Raw genomic sequence first — 21948 nt, forward strand, 5'->3', positions numbered from 1 at the left:
TAATAAAAAAAATAATATATTTCTTCTATAATTAAAAAATACTTTTCAATAAGAAAATTAAAATTATCATTGATAAATGTGATTTACATACATATGTATGTGCAACAATATGCAAACGTTTCTTTTATTTTTATTTACTTCTAAGCGGAGCATAAATATGTATACTTGTATGTACATAAACTAAATAATTTATTGACCCACACTTCATAGTTGTGTTTCTCCTTTCTTTTTATTTTTGCTTTGTTTGTGTTTGGTTTATTTGCGATCACTTTCGCTATCAATTTTTTCACAACTAATCGGAAGAACGCTATTGATTTACTTGTAATAGTGCGTTGATTTCCATTTAAATAGCTTAAAGCACGTGATGTGTATGTTTGTGATGAAATCAGTAAAAAAAAATTAAAAATATACTTTTTTTGCTATATTAGAGATTACATCTCACCTACAACATAACAAAACAGAAGTCGAAGCATCTGCATTATAGGGATCAAAAACAGACAACAAGTCTTAAGAGAGACAGCAGATAACAAAAAAAATCGGCTAAGCCGGTACTTTAATATCCTGCACAAATACAAAAGTTTCCATATAAGAACTCGATGTTGATCGGTTAGTTTGCTTGGCAGCTATATACATATGTATGTACATATATGCGACAGTGGTCCGACCTGAACAATTTCTTCGGAGATTGTATTGAAAAATAAACAATGCCAAATTGCGTGAAGATATCTTGTCAAATAAAAACAGTTTTACATACAAGAACCTGACTTTGATCGACCAGTTTATATGGCAGTTCCATTCTACAGCGGTCCGATAACGCCGATTGCGACAAATGAGCAGCTTCACGTGGAAAAAGAAAGTGTACCAATTTTCAGATGCATGTCTCAAGAATTGAGGAGTTAGTGAATATATTTATGACTTAAAGGCCTCATGACTTGGGTATTACAAACTTAATACATCCTATTCAAGGTATATTAATGCACTTCAAGTTTCCAGGCTCTTATCCGAGCAGAAATACTTCAAGCTGACAAACAATTTAAAGTAGAAGCCTAGTTAAGAATCGCTGTACTTTTTTTAGAGCTTTTAACAAAGTAGACAAACAACTACACCGGGTCCAGGGTGTAAGCTGTAATTTTTAAGGAACTAATAAATTAACCATATACACACATATGTATGTATAGCAAAATATTTTGAATAACTACGAGTATTCATGCTATAATAGAAAATATACGCGAATGCGGACATATGTACATACATACATGGGTATCCGCACCCAACTAATATTCTCTCCCATATTTCATTTGTTGTTCCATATGACTTTTGCAAAACTTTTTTCCACAAATATATGTATGTTCATACATACATACATACATACATATGCCAGTACGTATTTAAAATATTTTTACATTAACTACGCGCTCTGCACAGCAATGCAACAATAATTCTTTCAATGTACATACTACATATGTATATACAAACATTTGTGTGTTCATATTGTATTTGCAAAAGCATTCAAATGCACATACACATATACATATCTACAAGCAAGAAAACATTATAAATAAAACATTAGAAGCTAATCAAAAGCGCGTCGCATTATAATAAAAAGTAACGCTTCAAACTAAGCAAAGAAAAATATAAAATAAAAACAACAATGAAAAGGCAGAAAAAGAAATGCTTACCAAGTACGAACATTTGACCTAATATACATACATCCATATACATATCACCATATGATCATGTGTACGTTTGTAAAGCAGATGTCTGTTCGTTCACTGATATAACTAACTGACTTTACGCTCTCAATGGTGTTGTAGTTGTTATGAAAATGCATAAGCGTTAGAATAAATGAACATATGTATGTATATATCTGTGTGCAATGTCCATACGTTCTTACAGTCAAAGACGCAATTTTATATATTGAAGGGTTTTTATATACACTAAATATTAAATTTGACCCGGAATGGTCCATTTAAACTATGGGCCAAACCGCATAGATAAAAAAATATTTTCTAGATTTCTTAGAAGTTTTAGTGAGTACGCGTACACTTATGTACCTCATTAAATATCGCTAACTTCGCTGCTACTAACTTTTGTTTCACACATTTTCGATCAGTTTTGCCAGGCAGCATTTCTATATAAGATTTTAACAGTTCAACTTTCTTGCATCCTCTCATTATAAGGAATTTACACACATTTAATATATTACAAAGAGTATAATGGAAGAACTACGCACTTACCGCATTTGAAGCCGGTTCTATTATTATTTATATTATATTAAATTTTTAATATTTTGATTAATTTTTAACACGACCTTCCGCGCTGCGCGTCTCAGAAAAACTGTGCTATTTGTTATCTTCATTAAATTGCATAAATGTACAGTTCGATAATAAATAAGTACTCAGAATCACATTTAAGCAAAGCTTCAAAAATTCCCACAAAACCCATTAAAGGCTGCGAATTTTTATACCCTAAACAGGATGTATTCAGCTTGACAAGAAGTTTTTAACACTCATAACGGATCGTCGGAGGTCCTATAGAGTACAGGGAGGCGATTCCAAGCGTTTAAGGTGTCACGAAAAGTATTCTTTAAATACTTGCCTCTCATCGGCCTTTTCAGAAAGGGAAACAAAAATATGGGCTGTAGGACGGCTGCGGAATCGTAGGAATGCCGCCCTTGGTTAGGTAGCTGTTCACAAGATAGGCGGTATGAGCAGGAGCGTTGTCGTGGTGTAACTTCCCATTGGCTGCAATGTTTTGTGTATGTTCAAGTGCTCCGTCACAATGTCATGATCCTCAGATTTTGATAAATTTAACATCTGGGCAATTAAACGAATTCTTTGTCGACGGTCTGAGTTGAAACTTTGCTTTCGCAGGTCTCCCAGTACGGTCTTCAACAGCGACCTCTTCTCGGCTCTTCAAAAAGGCCTGATGCCACCGAAACACACCACTTCTTGTTAAAACAACATCTGGGTAAGCCTGCTCGATCATATCAAACGCCTCTGTCGCAGATTTACTGAGCTGAGTCGATTTAGCCATTTGCGTGATTTGCCCGCCTATCGGAATATACACGAACTGTTGCCAAAGTTTTTGAGATATCGATCTGAAATTTGGTATGGTTTAATGTTGAAGGCCACACATCAAACTCCGAACACATTGTTCAGATTGGACGACTATAGCGCATAGCCGTCATACAAACTAGCCGATCTAAATCTAGACAAATATCTTCTTTTTTTTTTAGTTTTAACTTTGCTGTCCATGAAGCACCCTATGTAGTGTGTTAATTCTATTTGAACTAGTAAAACTAAACTTTATTTTTTTCCAATTTTAAATAATGGTACTATGCCCTTACCTTATATTCTTAAGCTTCGTTCTTTTGCTATGCCACTTGTTGTTGTCGTTGTGTTATTTCAAATTGCGTTTGCTTTGTCGTTAAAGGCCAAAGAGGTTAACTTCTAAATATTAATAGCCTCCATCCGAACGACGTACTGCTGTTGTTAAATTTTTTTTTTTTATTTTTAATTTTTTGCTTTCCTAGCGACAAAAAGCGTAAGTGCGCCCGTACATATACTCGTATACTTTTTCCAACAGTCTTACCCGTACAGACATATGTACATACATACATGGACACATTTACATACATATGTATGTACATAAATATGTTATAATTTATATTTTTAATACAAACAAGTCTGCCAATCGTATTGATCATTTGCTAAGCTGGCAACATTGTATAGACAATCGTAACATTGTTAGTAGACGGGTCACCAAAGATCACCGTCAGCTACCGCTATCAGTCGATACTACATACATACATACGTACATACTAACTTACGTCTATTTAACGCTATGCGAGTCCATATTCGACTAATCACAACGTGAGTAAATTTAAGAATTATGTACATATGTATGTGCATACGATGGAAAAAATAACGGTGCTAAAATTGATAAGGCGTCTGCTTTTTTGATACATTGATGTTTAATTCTTCCATTTCATTTGTGTGATCTTTGGCTTTTGCTACTAGCTGGCTGGATAACGGGCTTCAGTTGCCGAATTACAACAAACGCTGTCACAAACTATTTTTAACTGCGAATTGTGGTAGAATATGTACGTATACACGTATAACGGTAAAGCGATTAAGTGTAAAATTACTTAGTGAGCAACCCAATTTTTTTTAAAGAAGAGCATAGTAAATCGGGGTGTTTTCCACGTTCCATGTTATCTTCCTGCTTCAGAGAGGTATTTTGCTTAGTGATCAGTTTTGATAAAGCTGTTGGTTTGTTTTCGAAATTTGAAAAGGAGTGTCAATTCTACAGACATTTGTCTGTATTCGGGGTCTTTTATAGGTCTTGCTATAAATAGTATTTACAGGTTAAAATGAACCGATTTTCGATCGTTACGATCTTACTATCTCCATTTGGCATTGGAATTATCTGATGCTGCCTCGGTGACAATTTTTTGGTCATAAATTTTCGATTTTCGATCCTCGCGATCTTATCTTCGTGATCTTCTATGATTATTTTCACGGTGGTGTATATGTACATACATACATACATACATATGTGTGTACATATATTTGAGATCATAAATTTTCCAACCCGATCGTCGCGATCTTATCCTCATGTTTCTATATCTGCTTATTTTCTCGGTATTTCTGAAGTTTCTTTTCCAAGTGAAGCTGCCTTATTGGCATCTTTGGTATCATACATTTCTCACAGTTAATATTTTCGATTCTAGTGACTCGAATAATCAATCTGATCGAACTCCTTGGCCGCCATGGCTGCGTGTTCTAGCTGTACACCGTTGTATTTTATAACACAGCTACTATTTACATTTATACATATATACAGTATATGCAGTAGATACCTATATAGATACCTATATACAATCTTTTTGAAAATAATCGCTTTGATTTTGTATATTTCGGGGTAGAAAAGCTGGCAACAACAGAGTTCTTTCTCTGCTTTGTTAAATTACTAAATGGTAAGTTATTTTTAAGTATTGCTCTACGCGATCGATATACCGCCACGTATCTACCGTACACACATTTCTACATGCATTCATGTGTATGTATGAATATTGCGCTATATGATCGTGATGTTGCTACACACATAAGTTTTTCTATAAATATAACTACACATATGCCCGATACATAGTATAGAGAAAAAACGCTCGTAATACATTCATTTCATCGTACAACGGTACAATGAGTACGTGTATACCAAAAGAACGTACTAAATGTGCATACGACGATACCGTAAAGCACCATTCAACGAGCAAACACACACACACAAATCGGTGAGTGATCGTTAGTTAGCTGGGATGGCGACTGTGTTGGGGAAGTTGACGGCAGCTGTGGCGCGGGGCGATTAATCCTCACAGCCCTTGTATTGGCTATGGCCCGAAACAACTGAAACAACCGGGCAAACAAGCAGCCAGAGCAGCCTGTAGCCAGTAGCTAGGCAGCTTTGAGATATGGGAACGCATTTTGGGTGTTCGTGCAACAACGATCTTTCGCATTGGCGGTTGGGTTCGCCTGCAACAAAGCGAATATTAAATGTGTACACACTCGTTTAATGTATTTAACAGTTTTGCGTAATATTTACACTAACAAAGTCATGAAGGAAAATAAATATATTTATTGTATATATGGAAACAAAGCTTACGAAAATCACTGGGTACTTACCGTTGGAATAAAGACGATATTATTGCACACTTTGGTTGATATCGTTAAAACCGTACTATTATTGCCAACATATTTTAAACACAAGAGTTGTGTTAAAAACTTAACGAATAGTTGTAATTGTAAACAACAAGGGCTATCTCCCAAAATTACATCCGCAATGGGTACCAGGACTTAGGAACAGTGAAGCAGATGAACTGGTCTGAACAGGCACTACACTACAATAACACTCCGCAGTAATTCAATGGACAAATATGTTAATAACATATCTGAGTCTCGGTGGAATCAATCCTCCTCTGACTTGCTACACAAGCAAGCGAACGTGGCATTAATGGAATAGACCACGCGTGCCGTCTATGAAAATTTAAAAGTAATGATATAAAAGTTATAGAAGGAGTGCTAACAGGTCACTGTGTAATAGACTAGTAATGCTATATAACGACTATTATAAAAGTTGTCAGGTGGCAGAAGAGAAGAAGACTACAAATCGTTTTCTATGCGAATGTAAGGTTCTATGTGTCACAAGAAAAAAAGCGCAACTATCGGTCGAAAGTTACTTGACTACTTTTCAGAGGTTGCACAGATAAAACTTTTCGTACTGATGAACTTTATCAGAAGCACAGTGTGGTTCACAGAAGAGCCAATAAAGTGTGAGGACTTTAGTTCCGGTGATCTTCCATTGAGTTTCAAAAGGCTTATCGTTAGACATCCACTCCACACTCTACCTATGTACCTATCTATCTTTCACACTATACTTCAGCCTGAAAACTATTAATTAAAGCGAGTCCGAAGAATTTGTACCCAGCCCTCGTGCCAAAGTAAGGTCAAATATTTGGTTTTGTAGTTTAAAAAAACCCAAAACCGTGTTACCACCTAAAAATTGAATATTTTATGAATTACATATATGTATAATGGTTGCTTGAATAGCATTCTAGTTCTATCGAAGTAAGAGACCCTTAAGATTTTCCATGTGCGGCATGTATGTATGTGTATGGCGGCGTTATGCTAGTTTTTTTGCCAGCACTGTTGTTGTTTATATGGATTAGTATCGTTTCATAGAAACACATACTATTTTTACTCGCTGCTTTATATTTATATATATGTATTTGTTAATACATATGTATTACGTATACTACTTTTGTAGGCCTATGAAAGCCTTGCGTTGTCTTCTTGAAATCTCTGACTATTTTTATAATAATGAACAAAAAACAATAACAAGAATAATAAGAATGCAATACATCTCTAAGATAGCTCTAACAGACGTTCTAAGTACCTCTATGTGTATGTATGTATGTATTGCTAAATATATTTATTAACGTAGTTTAAACACATATGAAAGTAATAGCATTTACATACATACGTATATTTCCCTGTATCACTGTATATTTGAATATTTGAATGTTTGAATGTGTAAAGCAGATGTTATACCACTGACATTCCAACTCAAGTGTCTTCTGCACTTAAAAAACTCAATAAATTTAACTGTATTACGATTGGGAGAGGGAGAGTCTGTGGATGTGTATATATTTATGTAAGTGTGTATGTTTGTGGGTTAAAGTAAGATCAGTCACGTAAATATGCATAATACATATGGGAATATACAAATGTATGTATGTACCGCAGTTCAAAATCTATGAGCATATACATAACTGTTAAAAGTGTTAAAAAAAGCCGGCAAGGAGAAATGTCGCGAACGAGTCTCGAATAATATATTCATTTTGTTGATGAAGTTTTCTTGAAAATTTCTAAAAAACGACAAAGTAAGGACGTACAGGTGTAGAGTACTTAAAACTGCTAAGACCCGAAATATTTGGTCTCTGACTCTCTTATTCATCTAATGAGAATGAATTCAAGTATTTCGATGTGGTTGTCACGATGCTCTTTTAAGTCTCGGTATGTGATAGACTGAATACAGTCTTTAGAAATCTTTTTAGAAGTGGAACATAATTCGTCTGGAAATGGTGGTTGATTGGTGACAGTTCAGAGCGGAAACGTGCATGTTAAATTTCACCCATCGTTTTCATAATCTAACGTATTTATTTAAAATCTGCAACATAGATCCTTAGGGACTACATCACTCTTACTAACTTACATATCGTCACCTGAAATGCAGAATAACGTATCATCAAAAAATTCTAAATTGAGTGTCTTATTGATTATGCTTCACTATTACAAATTACACACATAATATTACATATGTTCAGCATTTTCAGATTCTGCGCGGTTATAGCCGAGTTAACAACAGCGCACCAGTGGTTTCTTCTTTTTGCAATGCGGCGCCAATTGGAGATTCCAAGCAAAACCAGGAACTTCTCCACCTGGTCTTTCTAATGGGGTGGAGATGCCACTTTTTCTCTGCCTTCCCCGGCGGGTACTGCGTCGAATACTTTCAGAGCTGGAGTGTTTTCACCTATACGGACGACATGACCTAGCCAGCAGACCTTTAAAAGAGCCTCTGGTGCAAAAAACTGCTAAACGAATCAGCAAAGTTCGTTCGTTCGAGATAGTCTGATCTATGAAATCAGAACGGTACCGGATTTATATTCCTCCACATAAGGGCATTTTTCATTTGTACCCACATATGTATGTATGTATGTGAGTACATATGTATGTATGCTTGTACATGTATGTATATTACGGTCGGAGGCGCGTTGAATAGTGCTCACCTTGTCGATAGCAAATGATTCCATAAACGCGTTCACTTTCTGTTTACCGTTGTAATTTCATTTCATGCGACTGCCATAAAGTTTGCTTATTTTCTCAATTTGTCTGCTCATGCGCTTTTCCGCATAGCGTTGCGCGAAATCTTCTTGAATGATTTTTCTTTTAAATCGCTTTCGCTTGATTCATCTTCTTGGTAAACGAATGAAGATACAGCTATTACAATCGTACTACAGACACGTCTACATATACATACATATGTTCTGTACATACGCCTGTGCATATGTAAATGTTGTGTATAAAAATAACATTACTCATTTTCAGCTGCTCAAAATTGTGTTCTATTCATTTTAACTGAGGTACATATACGAGTGCGAGAAATGTTTACATATGTATGTATATATGATTGTAAGTTTTTTTTCGAGGAGGAAACATCGTAATCCTGAACCTGACATAGGGTACTGTGGATCTTTAATCCGAAGTAAACCTCCTATCGTCATGTACCATTTCACCCGGTACCAGCATTAAATATTGCGTCGAGGGAATGGTTGATAAATACTCATACGTTCGTAATGGTCAGAATGCAGTCAGTCATAAGCTGAATTTACTTGACACCACCTCTGTTGGTTTCTGAAACCCTCTGCGTCTAATGTTTGTAGCCAAACCCTTCCAATATGATGTATGTAGGTATTTTCGTATGTGTTTGTTTGATCCGCGCCCTAGTGATCCGTTGTTTTGAGGTTCTGTTGTTGTGGTAGCGTTTATCTAAACCCTGATTGGGAGGAGGCATATGTTAGCTGTCGTCGAAATCACTTAACGGTAGGACCAGGAAAGGTAAGGGCGGACCACAAGGAGAGAGTTTTCAAGTCAGTTGGTGTCATTGGGCATACAAAGAGGTGTAGTGCAAGACATACGTTTTGTATGTCGGGATCAATTCTGGATAAGTAGGAGTTTAACTTCCTACTAGGGCGCTAGGTCAGTTGTTAGCTTGAAGTGCCAGAACCACCTGATCACCTACACAACATACATACATACATTAATTCTGATATTCCATACACTAGAACCTGAGATTTCTCCCCGTTTCGCTAATTGCACTTTTTGCGCAGGACACACTATCTCTATAACTCTCCCTACAAAACTTACTAGTGTTTTTTTCTTTTTCTGATTTTTTACTCCTTCAGGACACCAAACCGCCTTCGACACCTGTTAGCAATGGCAATGGTAATGGCAACGGTAATGCCAACGGTAATGCCAACAGCAACCACACCCACAACAGCAGCAGCAACAGCAACGGCAGCAGCTACCACCACCATCGCGCGCCGCGCACACCCGAAAGCTACTTCAATGTGCCGGAATCGATCGCACTGCTGAATATCGTCAAATCGGAGCGCATACAAAGCGCCTTCCAATCGAATCGCAAGAATCACGCCAGCGTTTGGGAAATGGTCGCCGAAGTGCTGAATCGCTTTAGTGCGCGCAAACGCTCCGCCAAACAGTGCTGCAATCGTTATGAGAATTTGAAAAAGATCTACACACAACTGAAGAAGAATCCCGAACGTCATGTGCGTCGCAATTGGCCGTATATGTTTCTTTTCAAAGAGATCGAAGAGCAGCGCGGCGAGTGCTGGGGTTCGGCGAATGGCAAACGCTTGGCTTTGATAGCGAAGAGTCACAAAGAACTGTCCTACTATCAGCGCCGGCGTCAGGCTGCTGAGCTGGGTGTGGCGTATTTGGGTAAAGAGGCGGCTGCGGTCATGCAACATAGTCTCCTGCAAAGCCTCTCCACTGATTCCAGCAGCAACAACAGCAAAATGGAACGCTTTCTGCCCAACCACTTTGTGGAAGCACAGCTGGGCGACGGTTTGGGCGGTGGTATGGGTCTATATGACGATGGTCCGCCTATGCATTTGCCCGGTGGCGCCAGCGCGGCAGCGGCTGCAGCAGCTGCGGCGGCGGCGGTAGCAATGAATGCGGCCATGCAGAAGGAACAGGAAATGCGCGAAAGTGCGGCTAACGAATGTGTTGGTAGCATGGAGAACGGTAATTGCAGCGCGGCACCACATGCGCCCGAATTAAATGGTGCGCTGCCCTTGAATGGCGATGCGGAGATACCCAATGGTGTTGGGGGTGCAACAGGTGGTGGTGGTGTGGGTGTTGGTGTGGGCAGTGTGAGCGGCATGCTGGTGCCACATGCCACTAATGGCATTAAGGATGTGCTGCGAACGCACTTCGATAAGGAATGCAATAGCGGTGGGCCAATGGCTTTGACCAATGGCGAAAACAATATCTCCATGAAGTGAGTTAAACCTTTTTAATGGAAATGTGAATATTTCTTAAATTGTTCTTTTATTTGTAGGTCTGAACCTATGTCCGACGGGGAATTCAACCCAGATGATATACAGTTAATGCAGACGAATTATAATGGGTAAGCACTAAACGTTTATCCAGCATACAAATTTTCGATATTTTTCGATAAAAATTATCGATAAATATTGATTACATAATTATCGGAAGTAATTTATTATAACAATTATCAATAATTATCGATAATAGAGCTTATCGATAATTATTGATTTTTCATTAAATACATGCATATGTACATCTGTATGTATCTAATATTTACTACCTTTCAATTCCTAAAACTAATATCCCTAATAAAAATCCATTAACTATGTATTTTATTATATTTATCGAATTTTTATTTTTCATCAATAAAAACTACCGTTCAGTTCCCAAAACTATTATCCACACAGCATTGACCACAACATCCTGCACCCGGACGTCATAGTAGACACCGATAACATTTCCGATTGCAGCAGCGTTATCGGCGGTGATGGCATTGGCGGATCTGCGAAAAGCAAGCGCAAACTCTCTACATCCACCGATGGCGGCGACAGCACAAACTACGAACTAATCGAGTACTTAAAACGGCGCGAGAAACGCGACGAAGAACTGCTGCGGCGCATGGACGCGCGTGAAGAGCGACTGCTAGCCTTATTTGAGCGCACAGTTGTGGCCATTGAGGCGCTGGCAGGCAAAAAGCCAGTGGAAAGCAAGTAGTGAGGCGCCTTGTCGAACTCGACGAAATTATGTGCCTTAAGAGCAACACCAAACAAAACCAGTCATTTAGCGGAGTAAGCCAAATAGATTTAAGTAAGTCAAGCCAAAAAGAGCAACCAAAAGCAAACCGCTAGCGGAGCCAAAGAACAAAAGCGATGAGATTTTTATTTTTCTAATTTATTTTTTTTTTTATAATTAAATATTTTTTTGTTGTAATGAATTTAGTGTAATACTCAATAAGTGCAAGTGTTTACTGTTTAAATATTTCCATGTAGGATTACACACACATACTCATATTTATATACAGAATTTTGTGCTTAATTACTTTATAAGTATAGTCGTAAGAATAGGCTGCTATTTCAATTTATTTGAAATGTTGCCAAAAATTTACTTAACTATTTTAACATCTTGGATGAGCGGAAACTTTTAAATACTCATTTTATTTTGCCACAATTTGTAACCTATGTGCCATTGTATTTTATTAAAAATACGAAATATGTAAGTGTATGCATTGATAAAAATAGGAAAATGTCACATTGTAATATGCATTTAGCTGCATAAAATTTCAATTCGCAATAAGAGTGAGAAGTGAAACTTCTTAAACAGTTGCGTGCAAATTTTATAACAAAAATTTTTCTTTGCAAATTTTTAAAGAAATTATTCATACGATCTTGGTATAATTGAAAATTTTTTTAATTAACTACATGCCATAAAAATTATGCCTTCATATACAAATTTGCAAAAAGAAAAATAAGAAAATTACATTTTTCATTATTTTAAAGCAATACGCAGCTATCTTTATTGTAATTATTTCAAATTCATTAAAAGAATCGAAAAATAATGTTAAATTCCTGAAAAGAAATCAAAAACAATGCCAAATAAATAATTAAAACAAATTCCACCACTAAAAGCAAAGCATTTTGCGCTGCGTATTGCCCAATAGCAGCAATATGTTGCCGCCGCAATAATTGCCAGGCTCTGGCAAATTGCGGCGATAATAGTGTGACCCATCGCTAAATGGTTGTTGTCTTGGCTGCATAATTGGTTAGTGGCCACACTCAATAGATGGTTCGCGCCTTGGCTAAACAAATTTAGCGGTCACCTTCTGCACGGTTATGGGCGCCTAGTACATTTGCGTGCAGGTGACAAATGAAATTTTGCGCTAGCGCCGGCAGAGAACGCGCGCGTCAACGGAAAATTGACGTGTACGTGCAAGTAACTAATATGAAATGAAAATACGCTGTTTTTTTTTAAATGTTGCCAATTCAATGGAGACCTTTTATTCGTCTTTTGCGACCCACCCCACCAACGCCACTATTGGCAACCAAATTTTTCTTAGTTTTATTAATTTTACTTCTTATTAAAAGTTTTAAACGATTGCGCACAGCTTCATAGTCCTCCTCTGGTGCGTCCTTCTTCTCGTGGTGGAAAAATTTAGCGCCTTCTACAAAAGAAAAAGTGTTATGCTATAGAAATATTGTTTACAAATAAATTTACGTGCTTTACCTTTCAATCGTGCATCGTTTCTGGGTATGAAGAAGCTTTCCAACAAAATTTTATTTTGCTGCTTAGACTTCTTTTGCGCGCCGCCGTCTGTCGCAGTTTGCTTCGGTGGCTCCTTTTCACCTTCGTCTGATGACGAGTCATATTTGAAAGGATTTAACGCATTCTTATCCAGTTTATTCACTAATATCTTGGCATCGGATACTTTTTTCAGCTCATCAGCACGCTTGTCTTGCACCTCTGCGCTACCGAACATATTCAGCAAGCTGAAACCATCACCGCGCGTTTTGAGAGATTCCGCCAGCGTATCGGTGACCACGTAGAAAATCTCTTTTGAGACTTCTGGTCCTGCATCGGCTACAGTGGTCTCTTCACTTTCTGCTTGTTTTTTCTTTTGTTTCTTCTTACCGGCCGTTGTTTGTGCCTCTGCGTCGGGCGCTGGTTGTGTTTCTTTGTTGCTTGTGCGTAGCAATTTTTGATGCTCTTCTTTGGATGGATCATAGCGCAGCATGCGCTTCTTACGCGCAGCTTTTTGCGCATTGTCGGTGACGTCGATTTTGGTGCCCACAACCTGTTCCAATATGCCCATTTGCCAACTACGCTCGTTTACTTCGCCGCTTGCTTCGTTATTAGTTCGAGCACCTGTATCCGATTGTTGTTGATCTTCTTCATCATCTTCGACAAATTTGGCATCAATGCGGAAACGTGGATCTAAACTTTGTTTGCTTTGCAATTCTATGAGCTTTGCACCTTTTTTACCAAAAAGTTCTGGTTTTAGTTGGAGCTGTTCACCAGCTTCATTGTCATCTTCATCAGAGCCAAAAATGTTTGTTTTGGATTTATGTTTTGAATCATTCGGAATTGTTGACTCATCCTCCTCCTCGGCATCGCTAAATTTGATTTTATTTGACTTAGGTGCATCCTGTAATTATTGGATTTGTTAATTCAATTTGGCAAACAAAATATGTTTATTCCATACCATGCCGGAAAGCGCCTGCTGTATAACGGATTTCTTTTCTTTGTATTGCTTTGTCATTTTATTTTGGGATTCCTTACGCTTCTGTTCCGAAATAGTTTCCGTTCCATCCGGTTTCTTTTTTCTCTTTTTCACTCCCTCGATGATATGTAACGGCGCCGTATCGTAGTTTTGTATAACAATCTAGATAATACATAACGCATTAATTTTTAATTCCAGCATATTTGTATTTCTTACCTTTCCATTGTACAATGACGTAGCTGCACGCTTTTTGCTTATTAACAAGTCTGCTGCGATTTCGTCGTCATTTTCCAACGCCGTCAAATCTTCCTCCGTAAATTTTTTGCGCGTATTCTGAACGCTGCGCGGCAACACAGCTTCTGTTTGCTCTTCATTCCAAGTGACTTTTGTATCAGCTGTCTTGCCTTTTTCAGCTTCTTTGCGTTCACGTTTTAATCGTTCCAAAAACGATTCTTTTGCCACCGAAACTTTGATTTTAGCCCCTTGAACTTTTACCCAATTAAGCGCATCAACACCTGCAATCGAAATTTTAAAGTAATTTAATTATTTAGAGATAATGTTCGTGAGATTCCATACAATTGTTTACATCATTGGGATGAATTTGTAGCGTTACAAACGCTAACACTTTCACGTTCTCTGGTTCAAATGCGTTCTCCTTGGTCTTCAATTCAACACGTTCAACTAAGCCATAATCCTGAAAAACTTCATTGAGTTGTTTCTCAGTTACATTAGGTGGCAAATTAGCCACAAAGAAACGGGTGGAACTCATTAAATTGAGGAATAACAAATGCTATTCGCCAAAATATAACTTTAACAAAAAATCCTTAAGGCACACGTGCAAGAATAAAATATACCGTTTAACACATTGTTGTAAATAAATTACTGTGAATAGATAGGTATGTTCAGTGAAAAATGACGGAATATTTCTAATTGACATTCATTTATCGATTACTCATTTAGAGTCAGTGAAATATTTGATAAATATCACTTTGAGATGTTATTTGTTCATTAATGAATATTTAGAAGAAGTTTACATTCTTTATTTATAACTTTTTTTTAGTATACTATTAAAAGCAAAAAAAAAATAATTTAATGTTCCCGAACAGGTTATTAAAATATTTCAACGCATATTTTCTTAACATCCACAAGCTGTGTGGATGTATTTAAGTGTTTGTTTTAAAAGTTGCAATAAAAAATTAAAGATAACTTAAGAAACTTTTATAAATATTTAGATTCAAAAATTAAAAAAAAGGTTGCATAATATTTTACAACACTTGATTGGCCAATACAACTCTACATTTTCCAATCGGGTAGGCATCGTCAAACGAAATGCGACTATGTTTCGTTAATTTTTTTCATTCCGTGTGTGTGTTATACGAAAGTGACGAATTAGTTTTTAATTGACAAAATTTTTCAATCTATGAAAATTCTTGCAGCATTTTTGCTAAATAAAAAACTCGAAATTTGTTAAAACTAATATCGAAGCAAATTGAGAAAAAAATTCTTTACAAAACCCTTCAAAAAGTAAACAAAAATGGCAGAAGGAGGCAATAGCAAGCGTATCGTTGTCAACGTTAAAACACCGAAGGAGAAGAAAACAATCGAGGTGGATGAAGATTCTGGAATTAAGGACGTGAGTGTACTTTGAGCTTACATTTAAGCTGAATATTTTTTAGCTGACTTCTCGAAAGCCAGCCATTATACCCGCATGTAACTCTCATGTGACACTTACTGGTTTTATTGCTTTACATGAGTACATGTTCTCGTCGCTTTTGTTTGCGTGTTGGCAGGCGATTGGCGCAAAGATGTGGCATATTGTCAGAATGCACAAATTTTGTGAATTTGATGATTGCACCACTCAAAACAATGAAGTTGTAAACACGGTGGCGCAACCGCATACATAATTTTGTTTTGCTTTTCATTTTCATCATTATATTTGTTTGTTTTTTTTTTTTCTAAAATTGGTTGCTGATTAAGTGTCCGTCCAGTATTAGCCGTTGCCGTGGTACGTAATCCTATATTTAGCTAATCGTCGAGTTTATTAAAAAAAAAAAAGACTGTTAATACCTGTGACGTGTATAATCAATAGTAATGATTAATTTCTATGGCGCAATAATCATCATAAAAATATTTTTTTAGTTCAAACAACTTGTGGCGCAGAAATTCGACTCTGAACCCGAACAGGTGGTACTAATTTTTGCTGGCAAAATTATGAATGACACTGATACATTAAAGACTCACAACATTAAAGATGGTCTAACAGTTCATCTAGTAATCAAAGCACCTACAAGGGCAGCAGAACCTGCCGCTCGTCCAGCCGCTGATGTACGTCAAACACCGTTTGGTCTTAACCAATTAGGTGGATTGGCTGGAATGGAAGCATTGGGCGCAGGCACTGGGTCTTTTATGGATTTGCAAGCTCGCATGCAAAGTGAATTGTTAAACAACGGTGACATGTTACGCTCAGTACTTGATAACCCACTCGTACAACAAATGATGAATAATCCAGAGATAATGCGCACTCTTTTCACCTCGAATCCGCAAATGCAGGACTTAATGCAGCGCAATCCTGAAATATCGCATATGCTAAATAATCCTGAATTGCTACGTCAAACTATGGAGTTAGCACGCAATCCATCTATGTTGCAAGAGTTGATGCGTTCGCATGACCGTGCAATGTCGAATTTGGAATCGGTGCCTGGCGGTTACAATGCGCTTCAACGTATTTACCGCGATATACAAGAGCCAATGTTGAATGCAGCAAGCGATTCTTTTACACGCAATCCATTTTCCGGTCTAATGGACAGTTCTGGCGGTATGCATAACCAGTGACAAAATTATTTGACCACACATTTTATGCTAATATTTTTCTATTTGACTTTTAGGCGGCATAAACCCGCAACAAGGCACTGAGAATCGTCAACCCCTACCAAATCCATGGGGCGGTAGCGGCAATACTAGTGGTACGGCTGGTAGTGGTGGTGCTGCGTCTGGTGCCAATCCAGATTTGCCGCCACGCGGTGTGCTCAACACGCCCGCCATGCAGAGTCTTATGCAACAAATGGCTGAAAATCCATCTTTAATGCAAAATCTCTTAAATGCACCTTATACGCGCTCCATGATGGACGCAATGGCACAGGATCCCGATATGGCTTCACGTCTGCTCAGCACCAGCCCTCTAATGGCTAATAATCCACAACTGCAAGATCAGGTGCGTCAAATGATGCCGCAGTTCCTTAATCAAATGCAAAATCCCGAAGTACAGAATATGTTGACTAATCCCGAAGCACTAAATGCAATTATGCAAATACAGCAAGGCATGGAGCAATTACGTTCGGCGGCGCCCGGACTGGTCGGTTCTTTGGGTATACCACCACCAGCACCTGGCAATACAGAAAGTTCCACCGGTACAACAACCTCAACTACAAACACCACGAGCGGCGGTGGCGATACCAATCGTCCCGCTACGGCACCCGGTGGCGGACCGAATGCTCAACTCTTCAACGACTTTGTTTCACGCATGTTGAACGGCGTGGGCATGCAGGCTGACAACACGCAGCCACCTGAGGTGCGCTATCAGTCACAACTGGAGCAACTGGCGGCTATGGGTTTCGCTAATCGGGAGGCCAACTTGCAAGGTGAGTTAAGAAATTAAGTAGTTTATGTTAGAAATACTTTTTTCTATATACATATATGTCTAATTAATTTTTATTTTTTTAATTTTTTTCCAGCGCTAATTGCTACTTTTGGCGACATAAATGCTGCTGTTGAGCGATTATTGTCACTAAACCAATTATCTTTAAGTTAACATTCTTAAATTGAAATTGTTATTTAATAAAAACACGAAATGAACAACAAAAACAAAATACAACTGCTGTTGCTGCTGCTAACTAGATGGCCTAGATACAAACCCCTTCGCTTTACCCTAAACAAAAATTACTAAGTGAATTACTATTGTCCCAGCAAATAGCGTATATGAAACATGAGAAATTACATAAAAAAAAAATTATTTTGCTTGGGACTGCGGCTATATTTCGTGAAATTATAAAAAAATGTATACCAAAAGTAAAAGCGACACTAAAGTAAACATGGAAGGTATGAAATAAGAGGGTATAGAAGAAAAATAAATATTAAAATAGAAACAGGTAAACAAAGGAAATATAAAGTAATTTACATATAATTTTTACTAAACTTTGGTAAATTACGATTTCAAAGCGTTTAATGGTCAAATTCATAGCAACTGTATTAAATTCTAAAAATATTGTTTAAATGTTAGAAAAAATACGTTATGAAATTTTTATAAGTTTATCTCTTAAAATAAATGTTGAAAAAATTAACTGTCGGTGAGAAAACAAATAAAGGCAAATTAAAACAATATTTTTCTTTTGAAATAAATTCGACAATATAAAAAAAAGAAAGGAAAAGAAAAAAATTAAACTGAAAAAGTAAATAAATAATAGTAAAATAAAATAGAAATTGGTAAAAAGATATAAAATACACAAAAAAATAATGATAAAATAAAAGAATTTATGCAAAACTTCAAACATTATCCTTTCAAAAATAAGTTTAAAAGAAGAAATAAAAAATGTTAACGAAAAAAAAAACAATATTAAATTAAATAAAATTCAATATATGATCTAAAAAAGTTTTTAATTATTAAAAAAAATTTCACAATATGCAGTTATTTATCATGAATTTGACTGTTAAACGCATATAGTGTAAAAAGGCATTAAATAATAAATTGCATTAATATTCCAGTTGCTTTAATTATTCCAATACTTAACATCTCTTCCCCCCCAACATTTTATTATTATTAAGGTGCGCTGTGGAAATAGGTGCCCTTCGACAAAAGTATGAATGTTTATTTTAGCAATTCCGGGTTCCAAATTACCCAAATAATGTTAATGAAAATAAGTAGTTGAACAAATTTATTTCGGCATAAGAATATAACCAAAAAATTATTTAATTCAGGCTTAAAAGGGAAAATGTGGTCAGCATATAGAAAGCCTACAAACTGCATACACATATACATAACCATAACTATGTGGAACTACTACGATTATATGAAAGAAATTTTATGATACAAAAAAAGTACACTTTGATTGATTAATTCTGATTATTTAAGAATGTTATTGTGTATCTTATGTTCTTTTATATTTATCAACTAACTATGTAAATCAATATCTACTATTATTAGCTAACAAAAATACTTAGCTACGTATACATATGTAGTACTTGCATACATATGTATATACAGCAAGCATATATATATATACATGCAAGTTTATAATGAAAAAAAAAAACAATAAACAAGCGGAATATGAATGAAGGCAAGAATTTTCACTAAAAACAGAATGGGAGTTTTCATAAAAGAATATTTTAAATAAAAACATTACAAAAATATGTATAAAAAGTACTAAAATAATATTAGAAATGAAAAATATATACATATATAAGATTACATACATATAATAAACGGTGTCACATTGTGTTGAAAAATAAAGTTTACTTCTATTTTAAAGGTGAAGAAGACCTGCCTTTTCACTTTTATGAGTTAAATGAAACCAAAAACAATAATGCTTCGGCTACACTGAAGCTAAAATATCCTTCACAAATAAATAAGTTTTCAGACAAGAACTTGATGTTGATGTTGTTGTTGTAGCGGCAGAATTCTGACGAGTTTACAGTTCTTGGCCAGATAAAAATCCGGGTCCGTTAGGGTTAGGTAGACCCGACTGTCGTGCGAAGCGGAACCGCCTCCTAGGAACATCAATAGGTAATTTCTCAACTACAACGACGACATCAGACATTGCGCCGGCCAGACTTCCGACGCAACTCACTTGCGACAAGCACTGACCGCCATTCATAGTGGAGCCATCAACACCTTCACCGACTCCCTTTCAGTGAATGGAGTACTTGGAGTCAAACGTTCGCCCATTGCAGACGACGAGCTCGAGTTGTCGCGAGAAACGAGAGAGACCCTTGCGCAGCTTCGTTCTGGATACTGGAGCAAGTTAAACTCCTACCTATCTAGAATATACCCCGACATACATATACATATGTTCGCGTGTAATGAGTCTGCGCATGACACTGGGCACCTTGCATGCCTCTCGAACCCCACTTATCTGACACCCCTCTTTCTTTGGTCCGACCCCATCGAAACAGCAAGTTTCTTAGGCCTTCCGTTGGATGACGTCGACGACAACTTAGGTAATCCTAACCATCACAACGAGGACTAGGAATCCGTTAAAACAACAACAACAGAGCCGCCAGTGCAGTATTTTCTATTATAGTGAAGTACTTCTCGTCGAATCTACCTCGGATCCAGCATAAATACCACCAACAGTCTAAGCCGGGATATCAAGTACTGAATAACTCTTGGCAGCTGGTACTAGATTGATATCAGTAGGCAATTTTATCATTATCGCCCTAAAAAAGAACATGATGAGGAAGCACTTAGCATAAGGGTTAAGCAGCGAAGAAAATGGAACCATGAACTGTATGAGCTATACGGCGATATGGATTTTGTTATGCTCATAAAAATCTTCCAAATACGTTGTTAAGGCCATATTTTACTCCTGGGAGACGATGCTCCGGCGAAAAGCTCCTTCGATTCGAGACCCATGGGTGGCCAACGGAAGCAAGAGAGGCCACACATCCAATGGAAGGATCAAACCTGGTTGGATGTGAGATGTACAACAGGGGTAACCTCGCATAGGATAGAGGCAACTGGCGGATGCCCAGACCAAGCCAACCTTGTAGTGACGAAGAAGAGAAAAATCACAGGTTCCAACTATGGTTTTTGTAATAATTAAAATGACAAAAAATCTGACGTTTCTAAAAGACTTTCGAATCTGCGAATAGGTTTCTTACATGACATATAATAAATGCTCATTCCGCTTCTCAAGCCCATTTTTGGCTTCTGTAGATCCGTAATCGAAAAAAGCTCGTATTTGGCATCCTTGTGTCGAACAACTATGAAGGTAAAAGAAAAGAATAAACGCACGCATATTTAGAGCGAAAACAAGTATTATTTTCGTTGGCGCTAAAAGCTCCAACGACGACTCCATTAAGAGAATGTAACTTCGTTTGTAAAGAGCGCACCCGCAATTATTTTGAAAGAGTATACAAAATCGACACACGCACAGATCATCAAATGCAAAGCAACTACAAGAAATACTAGTTTGAGGCATTCACTCTCAACGGACTAAGAACGCAGAATCGCAGTGAGAGTCACAAAACCGCTGAATATGATAACACAAACACTCGTAAGTACTTATGTAAATATGTAGCTTAGAGCGATGAAATCAAAATCGCATACTGAAACGATTGGAAAAATAGGAAACATCGGCCAAACCCGCAAACGATCGAGACACCAAAGATCCACACAACCAATTACCACTATATACTATGCATTGGTTAACCAGTTGCGGCAACATTTGCAAGAATGTTGAGTCCGCAATCTACAATAAAAAAGAACTGAAAGGAAGAAAGAGCCAACATACGTAAGACCTACGCGTTGTCGAGAGCGCGAGTATTTTTGAAATTAAATAACAGACAAGGTGAAAACCACCACTACGAGCAGGCAAGTATCCTGATTACATGCGCTGGGCTGGATGATTACGTTGCTGAAGACAGCGCGCCTGCAGACGAGGGGTTACAAGAACGAAAATTTTCTATTGCAACGACCCTAGTGGAAGAGCCATTGTTTTATTTGTTGTGGACTGGCGGCTACTGCTTGCAGTGTGCGCTCGATGGACCAGCTGTTAATAGTGGTGGTGTTGGTGCCGGCAAGGGAACGTGCCACAAACAAGCGCGCTAAAAGACCCACAAATAGCGACGGCGACAACAAAAACAAGCATAATTGATAGCTACAGTAACAGAAACAACAACAACACCAAATACCACAATGGGGAAGACAACAGCAAAAACAGCGACCGCAAGTCTATACGAAGGAGTGGAATGCGGCCCTGCAACTACAACAATTTCGAGCATTGCTTTTATTGCTGTTATTGTCGGTTGATCAGGTTCATGTATGTATATCTT

The 21948-nt window shown here is 37.3% G+C and overlaps 3 protein-coding genes across 4 annotated transcripts; 2 read left to right on the forward strand and 1 right to left on the reverse strand.

Annotated features, from left to right (window-relative positions):
• Positions 1–9523: 9523 nt before the first annotated feature.
• Positions 9524–12148, forward strand: LOC108966067 (the record flags this gene model as incomplete). Of its 2 annotated transcripts, none has more annotated exon segments than XM_018928796.1 (3): positions 9524–10638; positions 10699–10767; positions 11072–12148. In XM_018928796.1, coding segments are annotated over 3 exon segments (1515 nt in total), but the record flags the coding sequence as incomplete, so codon positions are not given.
• Positions 12149–12320: 172 nt separating this feature from the next.
• On the reverse strand, positions 12321–14786 carry LOC108966068 (probable RNA-binding protein CG14230). The gene is made up of 5 exons (XM_018928798.1): positions 14479–14786; positions 14119–14417; positions 13885–14064; positions 12909–13827; positions 12321–12846 (listed from the first exon to the last, which is right to left on the reverse strand). Exons 1-5 carry the CDS (start codon positions 14669–14671, stop codon positions 12668–12670), a joined length of 1770 nt encoding a protein of 589 aa, XP_018784343.1. The 5' UTR covers positions 14672–14786; the 3' UTR covers positions 12321–12667.
• Positions 14787–15244: 458 nt separating this feature from the next.
• On the forward strand, positions 15245–18047 carry LOC108966076 (ubiquilin-1). Its single transcript, XM_018928811.1, has 4 exons — positions 15245–15535; positions 16042–16717; positions 16788–17540; positions 17634–18047. Exons 1-4 carry the CDS (start codon positions 15437–15439, stop codon positions 17708–17710), a joined length of 1605 nt encoding a protein of 534 aa, XP_018784356.1. The 5' UTR covers positions 15245–15436; the 3' UTR covers positions 17711–18047.
• The last annotated feature ends 3901 nt before the right edge of the window (positions 18048–21948 follow it).

This window comes from Bactrocera latifrons, unplaced genomic scaffold, assembly GCF_001853355.1.
Source record: "Bactrocera latifrons isolate USDA-ARS-PBARC rearing strain unplaced genomic scaffold, ASM185335v1 scaffold_154, whole genome shotgun sequence".
Classification (NCBI taxonomy): Eukaryota; Metazoa; Arthropoda; class Insecta; order Diptera; family Tephritidae; genus Bactrocera; species Bactrocera latifrons.